Raw genomic sequence first — 15,046 nt, 5'->3', positions numbered from 1 at the left:
GATAAAACATATTATTCTCTTCTATTTTTATTATTACAATACAATACATTAGAAATCACATGGCTAAACTGACATGCAGTCTAACTTCACTTTCACTTTCAATAACTGATTTTGCTTGTACTTACTTGGTCGCCTAACTTGGTGTCTATATACATTGCCTGACTGAGTCTAAGCACTTTCTACAAACCTCAAGATGGTGTGATGTAACAATACTCACTTAAAGCAACGAGAAACATTCAGAAGGTTTGATTTACAATTCACAACAATTGTAACTATAGAGCAACTGATTTGAAAACAGTTGCAGAAGTAAACATGCAATAAATTATCTCTTGTAAAAATACTAAATTTAACATTCACTCTTTATAAGTATCTAAATCATAACTCTTATATTAAACTTACATAAAAAAGTTGTGTGTATGTAACAAGTGGATGGTGCAATGATTAGCACTTCAGGAGGCCTGAGAAGGGCAACTAAAGGCAACCTATAGCATTTGTATGAGCAATTATGAGTGCAGTAAGGTGTGTTGTAAAACACAGCAATGGCCTACTAGCTTTGTTAAAGCTAGTGGTTCCAAGTACAATGAGACACAAAATTCTCTAACTTCTAAATAACACATCTGCTGGAGAACACCTCAATGGCAACGAAATTCTTTTTAATATTGAACAGCATTCAAGCTGAGAAGTTCAAGCACTGGTTTGAGCACTGTGTGGTTTTTATTAGGTATTTTATTCATTGTCATAGGGTATTTGTGGTCAAATTTAGATTAAAAATTGTATTTCTTTGCTTGAAGATTGTGATGTCTATATTGCATGTAAGTGTTTTTAGGGGTAAGAGGAAGTTAACACACTTCCTGAAAAGAGTGCATAGTTAAAATTTATTAATATTAAGCTAAAATCAATTGTCAGCTTGAGAACAAGCCTGATATTTATTCTGAAATTATCATTTATTGTGTATATGTGCAGGTTTTCACATAACACATGATTGAGAAAACTATTAATTTTATTTTATTTTAACTATCTATATTTCTTGTTATTCTTTAGTAGATGATACTTGATGTTATGTCAACAATTTCCCAAATGGTGGTTCAGGTGTATATCTGAAGGTTACAAGCTCACCTGGGTTTGAATGAAATTAATCAGTTACATAGGTAGCACTAGTCACTCTGGATAAAAATGATGTATCTTTCAAACTAAGGAACACTGGAATTACTCAGGCTGATGTATGGATTTAGATTGAGAAGCAGAATTCAAATTGATGAGATTGTCCCACATAAAAGCATCCAAACACACTTATTTTGTATCTTACATGTGACATAAAGATTATTCATTTCATTTTTCACTTGATGTCCAGTTTCTTTATTTTACCAATTCTTATAATTCAGAGATATAGTATTACTTCATAATAAGTATCTTGACCTAATCACTTATTATTAAATGAACCTATCCCATTGCTCTATAATTAATTTACTTTTTCCTGAATACATCACATACAATTTTTGTATGAATTAAGGTAATTTTGATTTTATTTCCAAGTAGAACTTGAAAGACCTCTGATAATTTTTTTTGTATATGAGAAAAATCCAAAATAAAATCCAAAATGTAATTAAAAATACAATAAATTTAATGTTGTCTTCTAGGAATGTTTTTGAAATAATTTCAAAATCTGCACATTAAAGAGATAGGTGTACGTGAAACTGATTTATTACTTCAATGTTATGATATACCTTTATGCAGCACAATTTATTATTTATCCAAATGTTCTATTTTGATAAAGGAAAATGTCATGCTTTCTGTTACTTATTTTCTGAGTCTTCTACAACTCACATTCTAACATAATAAACAACTACTTTATTTATATATAATCTTGAAGCTCTATGGTTAGCATCTTGTAGATCTATCTATTGATAGATATAATAGAAAGAAATCATGTAAACAAAAAGTGCATTCAGATTAAATTCATAACTATAAAAATAAATTAAATCCTACCTTTTTCATTTTCATTGTAAATCTTTACAATAGCTTCTTTCAAATCTGTTACTTTAATTTCTTGTATTATAGCAAAAGAGAAACACGTTGACCTTGCTTTTATCTGTTTGAAAACATCAAAAAAACCAGTTAGCTAAAACCACCTACTTTTTTTTAAGTCTCACTTTTAACTTATTAGTTGAATATACATTTAGTAGGGCTAGAGATGAGAAGCCAAAACATAACAGTAATAAAGCTCCACATATTTATACACATAGCACAGAACAACCAAGAATGGCAGTGGATCTAAGTGGCATAAGAAAAATAAGAATAAGAATAGTGATGGTTAAAAGAGAAACAGTAAGCCTAGTTCAAAGGGAATTAAAATAAGCACAGAATTAATAATTTTAAATAATACAGTGTATAGAAATAAAATTATGAGAGGTCAAATAAAAGTAGTGAACACTACATAGGGTAGAAAATACTACAGGTTCTTTCAAGCTACACCTGGAATCAGTAAAAGAGAATCCCAACAGGAGAATCTGTTAGAACATGTACCTGAAAGGCTAGTAAGAGCTACAAAGAAAACTGAAAGAAGCTAGTTTACTATAGCAATGAAGCTAAACCAGAGGGCTTCACACAAAATGAAGAAACATTAATTGAACTGATAAATCAAGCATATAAATTATCATGTACTTAAAAACTGTATCTGTAAAAGCATTGAATATAAATTAAAATAAAATATAGAAACCTAAACATTTAATAACAGGTCATATTATCAGCAGAGAGGAAGTAACTCCAGTACAGGAAAATATAAGAGGTATGAATAAAATGTGTACATAAAGTAAAATTTGATCTTTATATTTGTAGATATACATTATAAACATAAGCAAAGACTAGTAAGCTCAACAGAAAATTTACTTGTTTGTTTGCTGAATTTCATCTAAACAAAAACAAGCATTCAAATGAAATTCCTAACAATAAAAACTAATTAAATCCTTTCTATTTTTATTGTAAACCTTTACAACAGCTTTTATTGATCCTGTTACTTTATATTTTTGTATTATAGCAAAAGAGAAACATGTTGACTTTACTTCTATCTGTCTAAAAATATGGGAAAGCTACTCAAAGGCTACATATATAAGTCATCCCTAATTTTGAAATGACAAACTAGAAGGAAGGCAACTAGTCCAGACCAGCCACTACCAACTCTTGGGCTACTTTTTACCAATGAACAGTTAGACTGATGGTCACATTATAATGCCTCACAGCTGAAATGGTGACCATGTTTAATGATGGGGTTCAAATTTATGACTGCAGAGTGCAATTTAAGTGCCTTAACCAGCTGTGTCAAGCCTATCACTAAAAGATGAAGTTTTTATACATATTTGAATTTGGGATACACCTTATTTGCTATGCTAACCATGACTATTGAATTCAAAAACCGAAGCAGGAACTTTCCACAATAGTCATAGACAAGTCTCAATTTTCCATTTAAATGAGTAGTTTTCTACTAGGTCAAAAATTAGAGGGCATACCCTTAGCTGTCGATGAAACAAATAATTCTAAAGTTGTACAAATAAGGTAAAACATGAAGTATTACTAAAACATAATATAATTATAAATACCCCATAGAATGACAGAGAAACACATAATTAAAAGCATGTGTAAAATAAAAGATGTGTTTGAGCAAGAAATTATACAGAAAAGCAGCAGTATTTGTGCAGCACCAGTAGTTTAAGTTCCTACATAGAATGTAAAATTCAATATCTGTGAAAATTTTAAAAGAATTAAAAAAATAGTGGTTGAGGACATGTTTTGTTTTCTATTATGCAAAAGACCTTAGACAAGTTAGGCGAGAGTAAATAGTTTTTCTCTATGAATTTACAAACTGGTTATTAGCCAGTGAAGATGGAAGATAGAGACAAACAGAAAACTGCATTTATATTTCCTTCAAGAAAGCATCAGTTTAACATAATGCCTTCAGTTTTATGTACTGAACCTTCCAGATGTCATATGTTAAAACATAAAGTTAAGAGATTTACAACTTGCAAAGAAATAATTAGAACAAATACTTTGAAAATACACTGAATATTCTGTTAAAACTGAAGACAGACCAGGAGCTTAACTCTCGTGAATCTCCACACACACACATGTACCTGCACACATACACATATACACATACTAAAGTTTGAAATGATACTCCTGTTTGAAACACTTCACATTCTTTTGTTACAGGATGAATATATCAAAGTGATTGGTATTAAAATTCTAAATATACCACCAGAGGATGATGGGATCATTAAAGTTGAAATTTTTTACATTAGACACAAGCCAGGCTTGCACTAAGAGTACAGGCATTGATAACTGTGCACTACAGAGCTATGTAAATGAGATGATCAATGAAGACATACAAAATTCAGCAAGAAAAAAAGACGAAGAGACTGTTGTGATACTCCCAACACATAATAGAAGGACCCAAGGCTATTAACTGAGATTATATTGCCGAGTGCCTGATCATAGAGGATATACGATCCACCAACTAGGAAGCTCAGACAAATTGTGGTATCCACAAAGTATTTAAACAAAATAGGAGTGCAAAATGAAACCGACTAAGTACAAGAAAAGAGTAATACAATAATAACTTGTGGAGTATTTAATAAAATGTTGGATTTACTTGATGAGTGATAAAGTACATTTGATAACGAAGTGTAATTGCAGGTACTAACCAAGTAATAACTTCTGTTTTGCATGAATGAAATTAAAAATTATATTTAAATCTTAACCATAATCTATTGTCAATAGAGAGAATACAAGTACTTGCCTCATAAAAAATAAAGTGTAGTATTCATTGAAGAAAAAAGTCTCTATTATCAAAAGATAAGTGTAAAATTGTAATATACATATCACTTCCACAGTATTCCTAACTAATACCTTGCCAGAAATAGAAAGTAAAGTATCTTATATTTTCATTGAACTAGGATACAAGTTCAAATTTTAGACATACACACACAGTTACACATGAGCCAAGGTATTCAATTACTGAAAGCAACACAAGCAGGATTATTAGAAAATTTCAAACTGACTCAGAAATGTTAGGTTGACTAAGACAACATTTTATGAAAAAGACTGATCAATATTAGTATTCTGAAGTTTCTGCTTAATATTGTTAAATTTGACACTAAAAAAGAACTAAATAAGAAAGTGGGTGTCCAAATACATATACCAAAAGAGATTTTACATCTAATAGACATAATTAACTATAAACAATTCACTAAAACATGTGATACAGTTACATGATAAGGGATCAGGAGATTGAACAAAAACTTATAACCGTACTAAAAGAAACACAGTATTTATCTCAAGAAAGAAATTTATTAAAACAAATCCAGAAAGTTACAAGAAAATAAACTGACTAGTTCCTGAATCTGACAAAAATCAATACTAAACTATGCTTATTAATAATTTTAGTAAGCATACCACATCAATTTTGAGTAAATCATCAAGTCTGAAGATGAGGATACATGGTGATATGGGGAGAAATAAAAAAAAATAACATTGATTCAGAAGTTACTGAAGTTGTTCACATTACCGACTTTAAGAAATCAAAATCAATATTAAACTTATCAAGATGCAACTTTTAAGTTAGATCAAAACAAAATTGAACAAAGGATAAATAAATAATGCAGTTATCTAATTATTTATACACAAAAGTTATTGAAAAATTAATGGCTAAATTTTTAAATAAAATATTCATCCACTTATCTCCAACATACATGCAAGGAGATAATGAAAGCAAAGGGATGGACTAAAGGGAAAAATATTCATGTTCATGATAGACTATTTGATATATTCTATAACTGAGAAACAAGAAGATTGTGAAGATAAAATTCAACATAGGATACAAATAGACAGAAACTGAATGAGATAGTTAACACAATCATGAATAACTAAAATAAAGCAAGTGAGAGGAAGAACCAACAGAAGTTTTCCATAATTGATTTCACATTATCTTCCATAAACAAATGACTATATACTATATCATCGTAGAAGAACGTTGAGGTGGATTGTATTAAATAAAGTGGCTGCATCAAAAACTGCAACATACTTGATTGGAAAAGATGTTTAAAGAGCTAGGACATACTAAAAATTAAGATTATTGGATACTGACTAAAGATAAACTTAGGATATTCCATGATACTTGTAAAGAAAAATGCAATAGTAAAATGTGTAAAAGCAAAATGAAGTTTGAGGTTAGTATGTTTATTAGATGGTTAATATCTGTGATAAAAATTGTATGCCATGTATAAGACAATTCATTCTGTTAAAATTTTAGTAAAGTGCATGTGTTATATTCTCTAGAGTAACTTGAGATCCTATGATTGACAGATGTGCTATAGATCAAAATCCAGTGTGTAATTAGTAAACTATTAATTATTACAAGAAGCAGACTGAAAGAGATAACAGTAACAACATGTAATAATAAACACTTGCACATAGAATTCAGTACACAATATAAAATATTGCTAATGTCACAAGAACCAGTGGACACATTAAACAATATTGCAAGTCTTAGGAAAGAAAGCACTCAATAATCTGAAAGTGGGTTATGGAAATACATTATAAAGATGAACTGACTTTATTCTCGCAAATGGAGTTTAATGAATCATTAAGCTTCAAAAGTTGATTAAACAATGCGTGTAGCTCTAAGCATTCAATGAATAAGGGTGATATCTGATCCCATGGAGGGAACAACTGCATGGAAACTATAATGAGTTACTTGTGGGATACTTACTAGCAACATTGTGCATTATCCCACACCCGAGAGAACCATTCTAACTTGGTAATTACCAAGAATTATTATGGCAAGAATAAGAATACAATAATTGTTTCTGAAATAAGAATCATAGTGTTTAGTTCTGTAGACTCATAATTACAGTCAAGCTTTCCCACATTATTTTGTGGTATCCCTGGACAATATACTTCATCCTAATTTCTTCAGTATAATCAATTTTATAATGGGTAAATGTGTCATGTACCATTCCTATCTGCTTGTGCTGCAGGAAACTGGAGCTTGTGCTTAAGCACTGGTTTCGTGTGCCTTTTGAGAACGAAAAGGTTTAGCTTACATTTTTTCTTAATCAAGCTGGTTAGTTTGCACCAGACAGCAGTAAGAAGTTAGTCAAAAGTTAGCCTTAATGTTTGAGGAACATTCAATGCCCTAAACGTTTGCTTGGTTTAAGGTTCAGTTTTACCATAAATAATCTCTCTGTATATAAATGTTTAAGGAATAAAGATATAAGAACTAAAATCTTAAGTTCAAGAAATGAGATGGTTAAACTGAAAGTGGGGGTAATTAAATTAATTAAATGAGAGAATTATTTAAATGGATGAATAAATTAATCAGAAAAATTTCCACCAATATGGAGTTGTAAAATTTTTCTTTTAGAAAGTTAAACATTAAATAAAATGTATGTTTTGTAATATGAAATCTCACTCCATCCACTAGACTCTTATGAAAGCTTCCTTGAGTTAGAAATCATTGTGAAACTGCCATCAACTTCTATATTTTTGATATTGTAAATTACTCTTTTAATGAATTGTTAATTCTGTGATATGTGGTCGTAACTACACATATACATAATTTGTTTTAACTGTCTCCTGATACATTTACACATTCATGAAGCACTAAATAAGTCTTTCAGACAAAAGAAAAGTTTTAGTTGATTTGAATTACTTAGAATACATTTTGCATTTATTTGGAATTTCTCAAACTAACAAATAATTTTTTGTATGTAATCATTAGGAGCTTACTTTATATAAAAAGCTAAAATAAAAAAGTTACCCAAATCTATTGTCTTTAAAAAAGTTTTAAATATATCAAAAAATTCAGTTGATAGAATAGATAGATATCTATTAATATTTGATTTTAATGAGTGTTTTAGCTTACCTCTCCTAATAATAGTTCCACATGATTATTTTTTTCTTTAAAAGTGTAGACAGACGAATCCCTCTTAACAACCAGCTGTAATAAAATGAAACCTATCAGATGAACCTCTGTAACCTTAGTATTTGAAAACTATTAAAAATTAGGCATCTGTATAAAATTAAAACATGGTACTTATTCAATTTTAAAACAGTTTTGATTTGTACATTCTTTACAATCATGGTACAAAATTACATAATGATAAATCTTTGTTTAGTGATAAAGAGCATGAAATCACTTGAAATACATATTTTCTTAATTGTATTGTGTAAGCTCCAAAATTCTTGCTTACAGACATGCATTAATAATTAGAATATAACTTCTCAAACAAAACAAACAACAACAATAAAAAAATCAAAATGAGAACATGTGTGCTCAAGCACTTGTAACATGGTTTTCAATATCAAGGACTAAAAAAAGTATTTTTACAAAGAATATAAATCAATAACTTTTTATTATTAGTTTCTCCTTCATATCTTACAGCTTTTATCATATACATAACATCCGGGTCGGCAGGACTAAATAGAACAGAAGTATTGAAATAAAGTTTTTCAGTCAACTTTCTGCAAAGTTGTTTAAACTTCAAAAAGTTATCATTTTCTTCCATTGAAATTAGATTTATGATAGATACTTACCTTCTCTCATACAATAGCTTTTTCTCAATCTTCTAATGTTCTCTAATGCATTTATGTATTAGCTTTTACATCCCAAATGATGGCCCAAAAATGGTGACACACCTTGAAGTCTCTGATGGAAGACAAACCCCCACAAACAGTGTCTCTCTCCCAAGCAAAGTCCCAACAACAACTCAGCCAGATAATTAGGGAAAGGGCCAATGAAGAGATCCTTGCCAAAGCAGGTCACAGAAATAATCTAAAAAAAATCACTGGAAGAATAACAGAAAGCTTTGGACAAAAGTTGCAATGTTTCAGAGGTATAAGACAAAACCTAGAAAACTGTGTCTGTGAAAGTGATAAAGAACACTTAGGATTAAAATCCCAGATGGGTAGAAGTATAAATAATTATTAGAAATATAAAAAAAAAAAAACTGTAGAGAATTGATCAGAAACCTAACAGGATAAAGGCAAATTAACCCCAAAACTTAACTGAGATAAAAACTGCTTTTCATGTATATTAAAAAGCAGGTGAATTAACGATCTCATATAATAAGGAAGAAGATGCATTATAGAACACAGGAGAAAAATATGAAAACCCTGTGTAATTAACCGGAGGAATGGGAAACAAGGATGAATCACCTCTAAAGGTGTAGGATGTGACAGTATGGCAAATGTAAGAAAAGATAAAAAGGCTGTCTAACTTGTCCTTATCCTTAACATACTCATATGCTTGAAGAAGCATTTGCCATTGTGAAGAAGAAGACCAGACCACATGCAAGAACTAAACTCCTGACAAACCAAAGTTTTCACCTCCTTATCTCACTATACTGATCCAAAGGCCTGGGTAACAGTAGTTTGTGTCACCAGTAACATTTGGAGCCATGATAGTAATCATGGTAAACTTCAATTACTTTATCCACAATAAACTGTGAGAAAATAGTAATTAAAGGTAGTAACAAATTCAAATGCAAAAAAATTGTAAAGTAAAAAAACATCCATACAAAAAACAAATATGAACAAAATTTGAAATAGCAGAATAAACAAAAGTTACAGAAAACTGAACACGAGCAAAAAACACATCTCACTCATACTGTGCCACTCACAAAAGTGATATTTAAATAAAGTAGTACAGAGGGAGTCAGATGCTCTAAGACAGTGTGTCATGTTCCATTTGATAGAGAATTGTCACATGCTCTATGTCAATACTACATGAGCAGCTTGAACTTGTGAGATATATAGGCTAGTGCACCAAGGGATCAAATTTCTTTTCAGTGCATTAGAAGTCAATGGAAAAAAAAACAAAAAACTATTGTGTGAAAGGAGGTATGTATTATATCATAAGGTAACTTCCATGGTTTATTGCCCCTCCCACAGAGAAAACAGTGAAACTAGATATTGAAATCTAGTCTCAGTTTTGAATGGAATTAGATTATACATATTTTATCCGATATTACTATAAAAGCTATGTTGCTTTTGAGAGCTCATGATTTATAACGTATAGTAAAGCTCTAAAATGTATTCAATATCACACAACCACTGCAAGTCTTAAGTTAAAAACGTCTTGAGCATTTTGCAAAATCTTGGTGTGAATATTCCACCCCTCAAATTATCTGTCCTGTAAAAACCGTTATACAAGTTTATAACAGTATAAACTTTGATGGAGCATATACTGATCTAGTTACTGACATCAGCAATTAGTTATGGTATTTTGTGAAACAAAAATATTTATACTGAGTTACAAACTATGAATGTAAGACACACATATAATATGGTTTAGTGTAATGACTTAATCTATAGATATTCTCTAAATGCTCAGGTTACTGATAAATAGGGAAATGAAATATCACTAGTGTAAATTATCACTTTAGGTTTATGGAAGTTATTTCCCATGTAATTTGTTCAAATGTCATTGCATTTTGGTGTTTTTAAATAAGAAATTATAACAATAATAATACATGAATTCAAATGTTTATTTAGAAAATACCTCATTTAAACTCTGGTAGTCAGGAACAAATCCTGAAGGCATCTTGATATCAGCCACAACCATAGATGAAGAAGCACTGGTATTCGTACGGCTACAAACATGTTTTAAATCAATTGTTAGTAAATATTTTTAATGAAATAAAAATAAACATTAAGAGCATTGAAAGTATTTAAATGCATCATTTCTCTTGAGCCACACAAGAAATACAATTAAGTAATAAAAAAAGCAGTAAGTTACTTGGAAGAAGCAGAATTCACATGTCTGTTTGTTATAAAATATTCTATCTAAAAATAAATCAAATAAAACTTTCTGTTTCTTACACTTTCAAAGTGAATGATTCACCATTATATTTTTACAAGAAAAATATTTTATTGTGTAAATTGTACATAAAAATAAACTAAATATAAAATAATCCTGAAATCTATAAATAGAATGAAACAAAAGTTTTTTCTAACTTATAGGTTAAATAATGTCATATTAGTTTCACCACCAAAACACAGCATTTAAAAAGAGCAATAAAAATGAATAACTTTATAAAACTATTTTATGAATTTATACAAACATATGTCACCCCCCCTGCTAGTACAGTGGTAAGTCTACAGATTAACAACGGTAGAATTAGGGGTTCGATTTCCCCTCAGTGGGCTCAGCAGATAGCCCGATGTCACTTTGCTATAAGGAAAACAAACAAACATATATCAACAGAGTAGAAAACGTTTTTATATAGCTTAAAATACTTAAGTATAAAAATAAATACATTATGAACTTTAGATTATACTACTAACCTCAAGCATAGTGTTAAACGACGTCTTTCACAATGTTCTAAACCAATGTCAACACCAGAAATCTTAATGTTGAAGCTATGTACAGGTTTAGCAATGGTGTCAGATTTGTCGTTAGTCTAAGATAAAAAATAAATTACATTTTTTTACATAGCCATCTAAAGGATTGAAAAACAAAAACAAATGATACCAATTAAAAAAACTGTGTTACCTATGAGTAAATTTCTGATTTACAATATTATATATTTATTTTAATTTAAAATTTATTCCACATTCATGTACTGTACACTATAATAGTCACAATAAACATATTTCCAATATTTGTTATAATGACATAGAAATTTATTATCTACTGCATCAAAATGAATTATCGAAATCATTGTAAACTTTGTTTGCATAAAAAGAAGAAATTTCTTTATAGCTACACTGCACATTTTGTAACCTGACTCAACATCTTTTATAATATGTTATTTTTAAGAACTGCATGAATTAAAGCACTGATGTCTCTTCCTTAATACATCCATCATAAAGTTTGTTTAGCATTTATAAAATCTTCCAACTTCAACTCAGTGGTGGAAAACAGCTTAGTAAAAATGTAAAATAAATAAAAGTAAATGTATAAATACACTGCTGGCCAAAATCTTAAGGCCAAAAAACATAAAGCAAAAATATGCATTTTGCATTGTTAGACTCAACCACTTATTTGAGTAGAGCTTCAAAAGATGACAATAACAAAAGGGAAACTAAAAATAAAAAACCTTTTTAGTATTTAATAGGGAAATTATGAACACTACAAAATTAGCCTAAATACTAGCTGGTCAAAAGTTGAAAACCATACCAAAAAGAAGTCCAAAACAGGGTAGGAAATGCCCAACAAGAGGTCTCAGTAGTGAGTTGCACGACTGTCATTGTGAATAACTGCAAACATTTGCTTTGGCATGGTCGATATAAGCATTTGCAGGAATCTGGATGGAATGTTATTTCAAGTGGTGAAGATGACTTCACAAAGATCATGCACTGTTTGGAACTGACGTCCATTCCTCTAGACTTCCCTTGCCATCCACCCCCAAACAGTTCAGTGGTGTTCAGTTTGGGTGCACATGCTATATGGTCCAAAAGAATCACATTATTCTCCATGAAAAAGTCCTTTGTCCTGCAGGCATTGTGGATTGTAGCATTGTCCTGCTGAAAGATCCAGTCATTTCCACACAAGCGAGGGCCTTCAGTCAATAATGATGCTCTCTCCAACATGCCAATGTAGCCAGCTGCTGTTTGATGCCCCTGTATAACCTGAAGCTCCATTGTTCCATGGAAGGAGAAAGCACCCCAGATCATGATGGAGCCTCCTCCACAGTGTCATGTTGAAAATGTCTCCAGTGGGATATCCTTATTGTGCCAGTAACGTTGGAAGCCATCTGGACCATCCAGGTTAAACTTTTTCTCATCAGAGAACAAAACCTTCTTCCACTTTTCTACATCTCATGTTTGGTGCTACTCAGCAAAGTTTAACCGAGCTATTTCGTGGTGTGGAAGGAGATGTGGCCTTTGAAGACGTTTACGATTTTTAAAACCTTTTTCTCGTATATGCCATCTTATTTTTCTTGAGCTGCATTCTGCATTCCAGCTAGCCTTCTGAAAACACTTATATCGACCATGCCAAAGCGAATGTTTGAAGTTATGCAACAGCCATGCAACTCACTACTGAGACCTTTCATCTTTCGAAACTCTACTCAAATAAGTGGTTGGGTCTAACAATGCAAAATGCATATTTTATCTTTATGTTCATTGGTCTTAAGATTTTGGCAAGCAGTGTTTATATATACATACTGTTGAAGTGGGTATCCAGTGCCTCAAACTGCTATAATTTAACTGTCTTGTAAAAACCATTATTCAAGCATGAACATTTATATAGACACCAATCTAAATATATTTCACTGTTTTTAAATTACACTTTTAAAGTGTACCTAAGTGTTATGTGAAGACAATCATTGTCAGGAACAAATCCTGAAGGCATCTGGATATTAACCACAACCATAGATAGAGAAGTTGTAGTATTTATATGGCTAAATTTGTGCATAATAGCTAGGCTTAATATAAAAATACAAAATTCTATATCCATTAAGAAAGTAGTTAAAAAAAGATTATAAGCTAATTTGCTGAAAATACTAAGAAAAATGTTGCTTTAGAAAGATATATAAATGAATAATTTTAAATGGTTGACAGTATTCACAATTAAATCACAAAACAACTGATTTTCTAGGAAGTGTTCATGTAAAAGCAGTGGTCATAACTGTAATAGCAAATATGGACCAGCAAGGAGTTTGCTTGCACAGCTTTAAATTAATTTAATATCAGTATCATGTCTTCATAGTGTATAAAAAAAATTGTTTACTTTAAATTTTGTCTAGAATATGATTTGCATGTGATAACTGAGAACAGTGTCACGATCACAAAATATAGTATAGTTAAAGTTTGATTAGGTGTTATCAATAAATGTTTTTTTAAGTAAATAACTTGGAACTGTATAAGAGAATATTATATAGTTTATTTATTTACTTTCTATATGTCCTTCATCTTTGTGATGTCAGTTGTTGGGTATACAACTGTTAAGTTTAAGATTTATTATTTACTTTATTTAGTGATTTAAGATTTAATTGTTATTTAGTTTTCATAACAGGAGTATTAAAAGTTAATTATTTTAAAAACAACAGTTACGACAAGTTCCATTACATAACTCAATGCGAGCCATATGTTATGTATATAGTTTACCTATCATATTAGGCTTTTGTAATATTATTAACATCTTCTCATCTCAACCTTCTAACTTTTTTAGGTTATGTGTAATATTCCTGTTACTAGAGAACTAGATATTTTTAGATTTTTCTGTCACATGTTATAGGTGCATGCAGATAGAGAGTGTAAGCAAATTGTTAAAGTGGAAAAAGTGAAGATATACTGCATAATTGTGTGTTTAGCCACAAAGAACATAGCAGTCGATTTCCAAGGTGAGTTTCACAACTTGTATCGTAATAATGAGATAAAGCAGAATAATTTATCTTATCAAAAGATGTTATAAAACCATTGAAGTCATCTGTGTGGACAAAGAGATGGCATTTATATTAATGGCAGTTTTCCAAATGTCATGCTGTTTTTCTTATCTAAAGTAACAAGTGTTAACAATAAAAGCATCAAATAAATAACTTCTAACTACAGTTTTCTTATATTTATGTTAAAAAGACTGTAATAATCACAACAATATGATGATAATACATTGCAAACAACAGCTACAAATATTTTTCCAACAGAAAAGAATCTGTAAATTACAGTTCTACATAATTATTTATAGCAGCTAAAATATATTATACAAAATTGTACATATACAATATGAAATAACAAAATTGCTAAATTGTAATTATTACTTAAAATTCTATACATACCTCAATTTGAATACTTCTTGAAATGATGTCTTCAAACTGTTTATCAGACACTGGTGTTTTATCACACTGACTTTTATCTTTGTTAGACGATGCTCTCACAGATACAGTGGCATTTCCTGAGGTTTGGCTTTTCACCTTGAATTTGACTATCTTACTTTCATCACCACAAACACAAATAGACTCTGTAGTTTTACCTTGTGACTTCAACAGCTCAGAGTCTTTTATTGTTAATGTTAACTAAATTACAAAAAGAAAATTGTAATATTTAGAAATAC

At 30.3% G+C, this 15,046-nt stretch overlaps 1 protein-coding gene across 1 annotated transcript in view; it reads right to left on the bottom strand.

Annotated features, from left to right (window-relative positions):
* LOC143223917 (uncharacterized) overlaps window positions 1-15,046 on the bottom strand; it is a 139,453-nt gene that overhangs the window by 77,090 nt on the left and 47,317 nt on the right. The window contains exons 20-24 of the mRNA XM_076452391.1: window positions 14,772-15,008; window positions 11,338-11,453; window positions 10,553-10,643; window positions 7,916-7,990; window positions 1,987-2,089 (exon numbers count right to left, since the gene is read on the bottom strand). Of these exons, the coding sequence (XP_076308506.1) occupies window positions 1,987-2,089; window positions 7,916-7,990; window positions 10,553-10,643; window positions 11,338-11,453; window positions 14,772-15,008 (622 nt within the window). The remainder of the gene's footprint in view (window positions 1-1,986; window positions 2,090-7,915; window positions 7,991-10,552; window positions 10,644-11,337; window positions 11,454-14,771; window positions 15,009-15,046) is intronic.

This window comes from Tachypleus tridentatus, chromosome 8 (genome assembly GCF_004210375.1).
Source record: "Tachypleus tridentatus isolate NWPU-2018 chromosome 8, ASM421037v1, whole genome shotgun sequence".
NCBI lineage: Eukaryota > Metazoa > Arthropoda > Merostomata > Xiphosura > Limulidae > Tachypleus > Tachypleus tridentatus.
The sequence above is the reverse complement of the archived record's forward strand: the minus strand, read 5'-3'. Positions and strand labels throughout refer to the sequence as shown.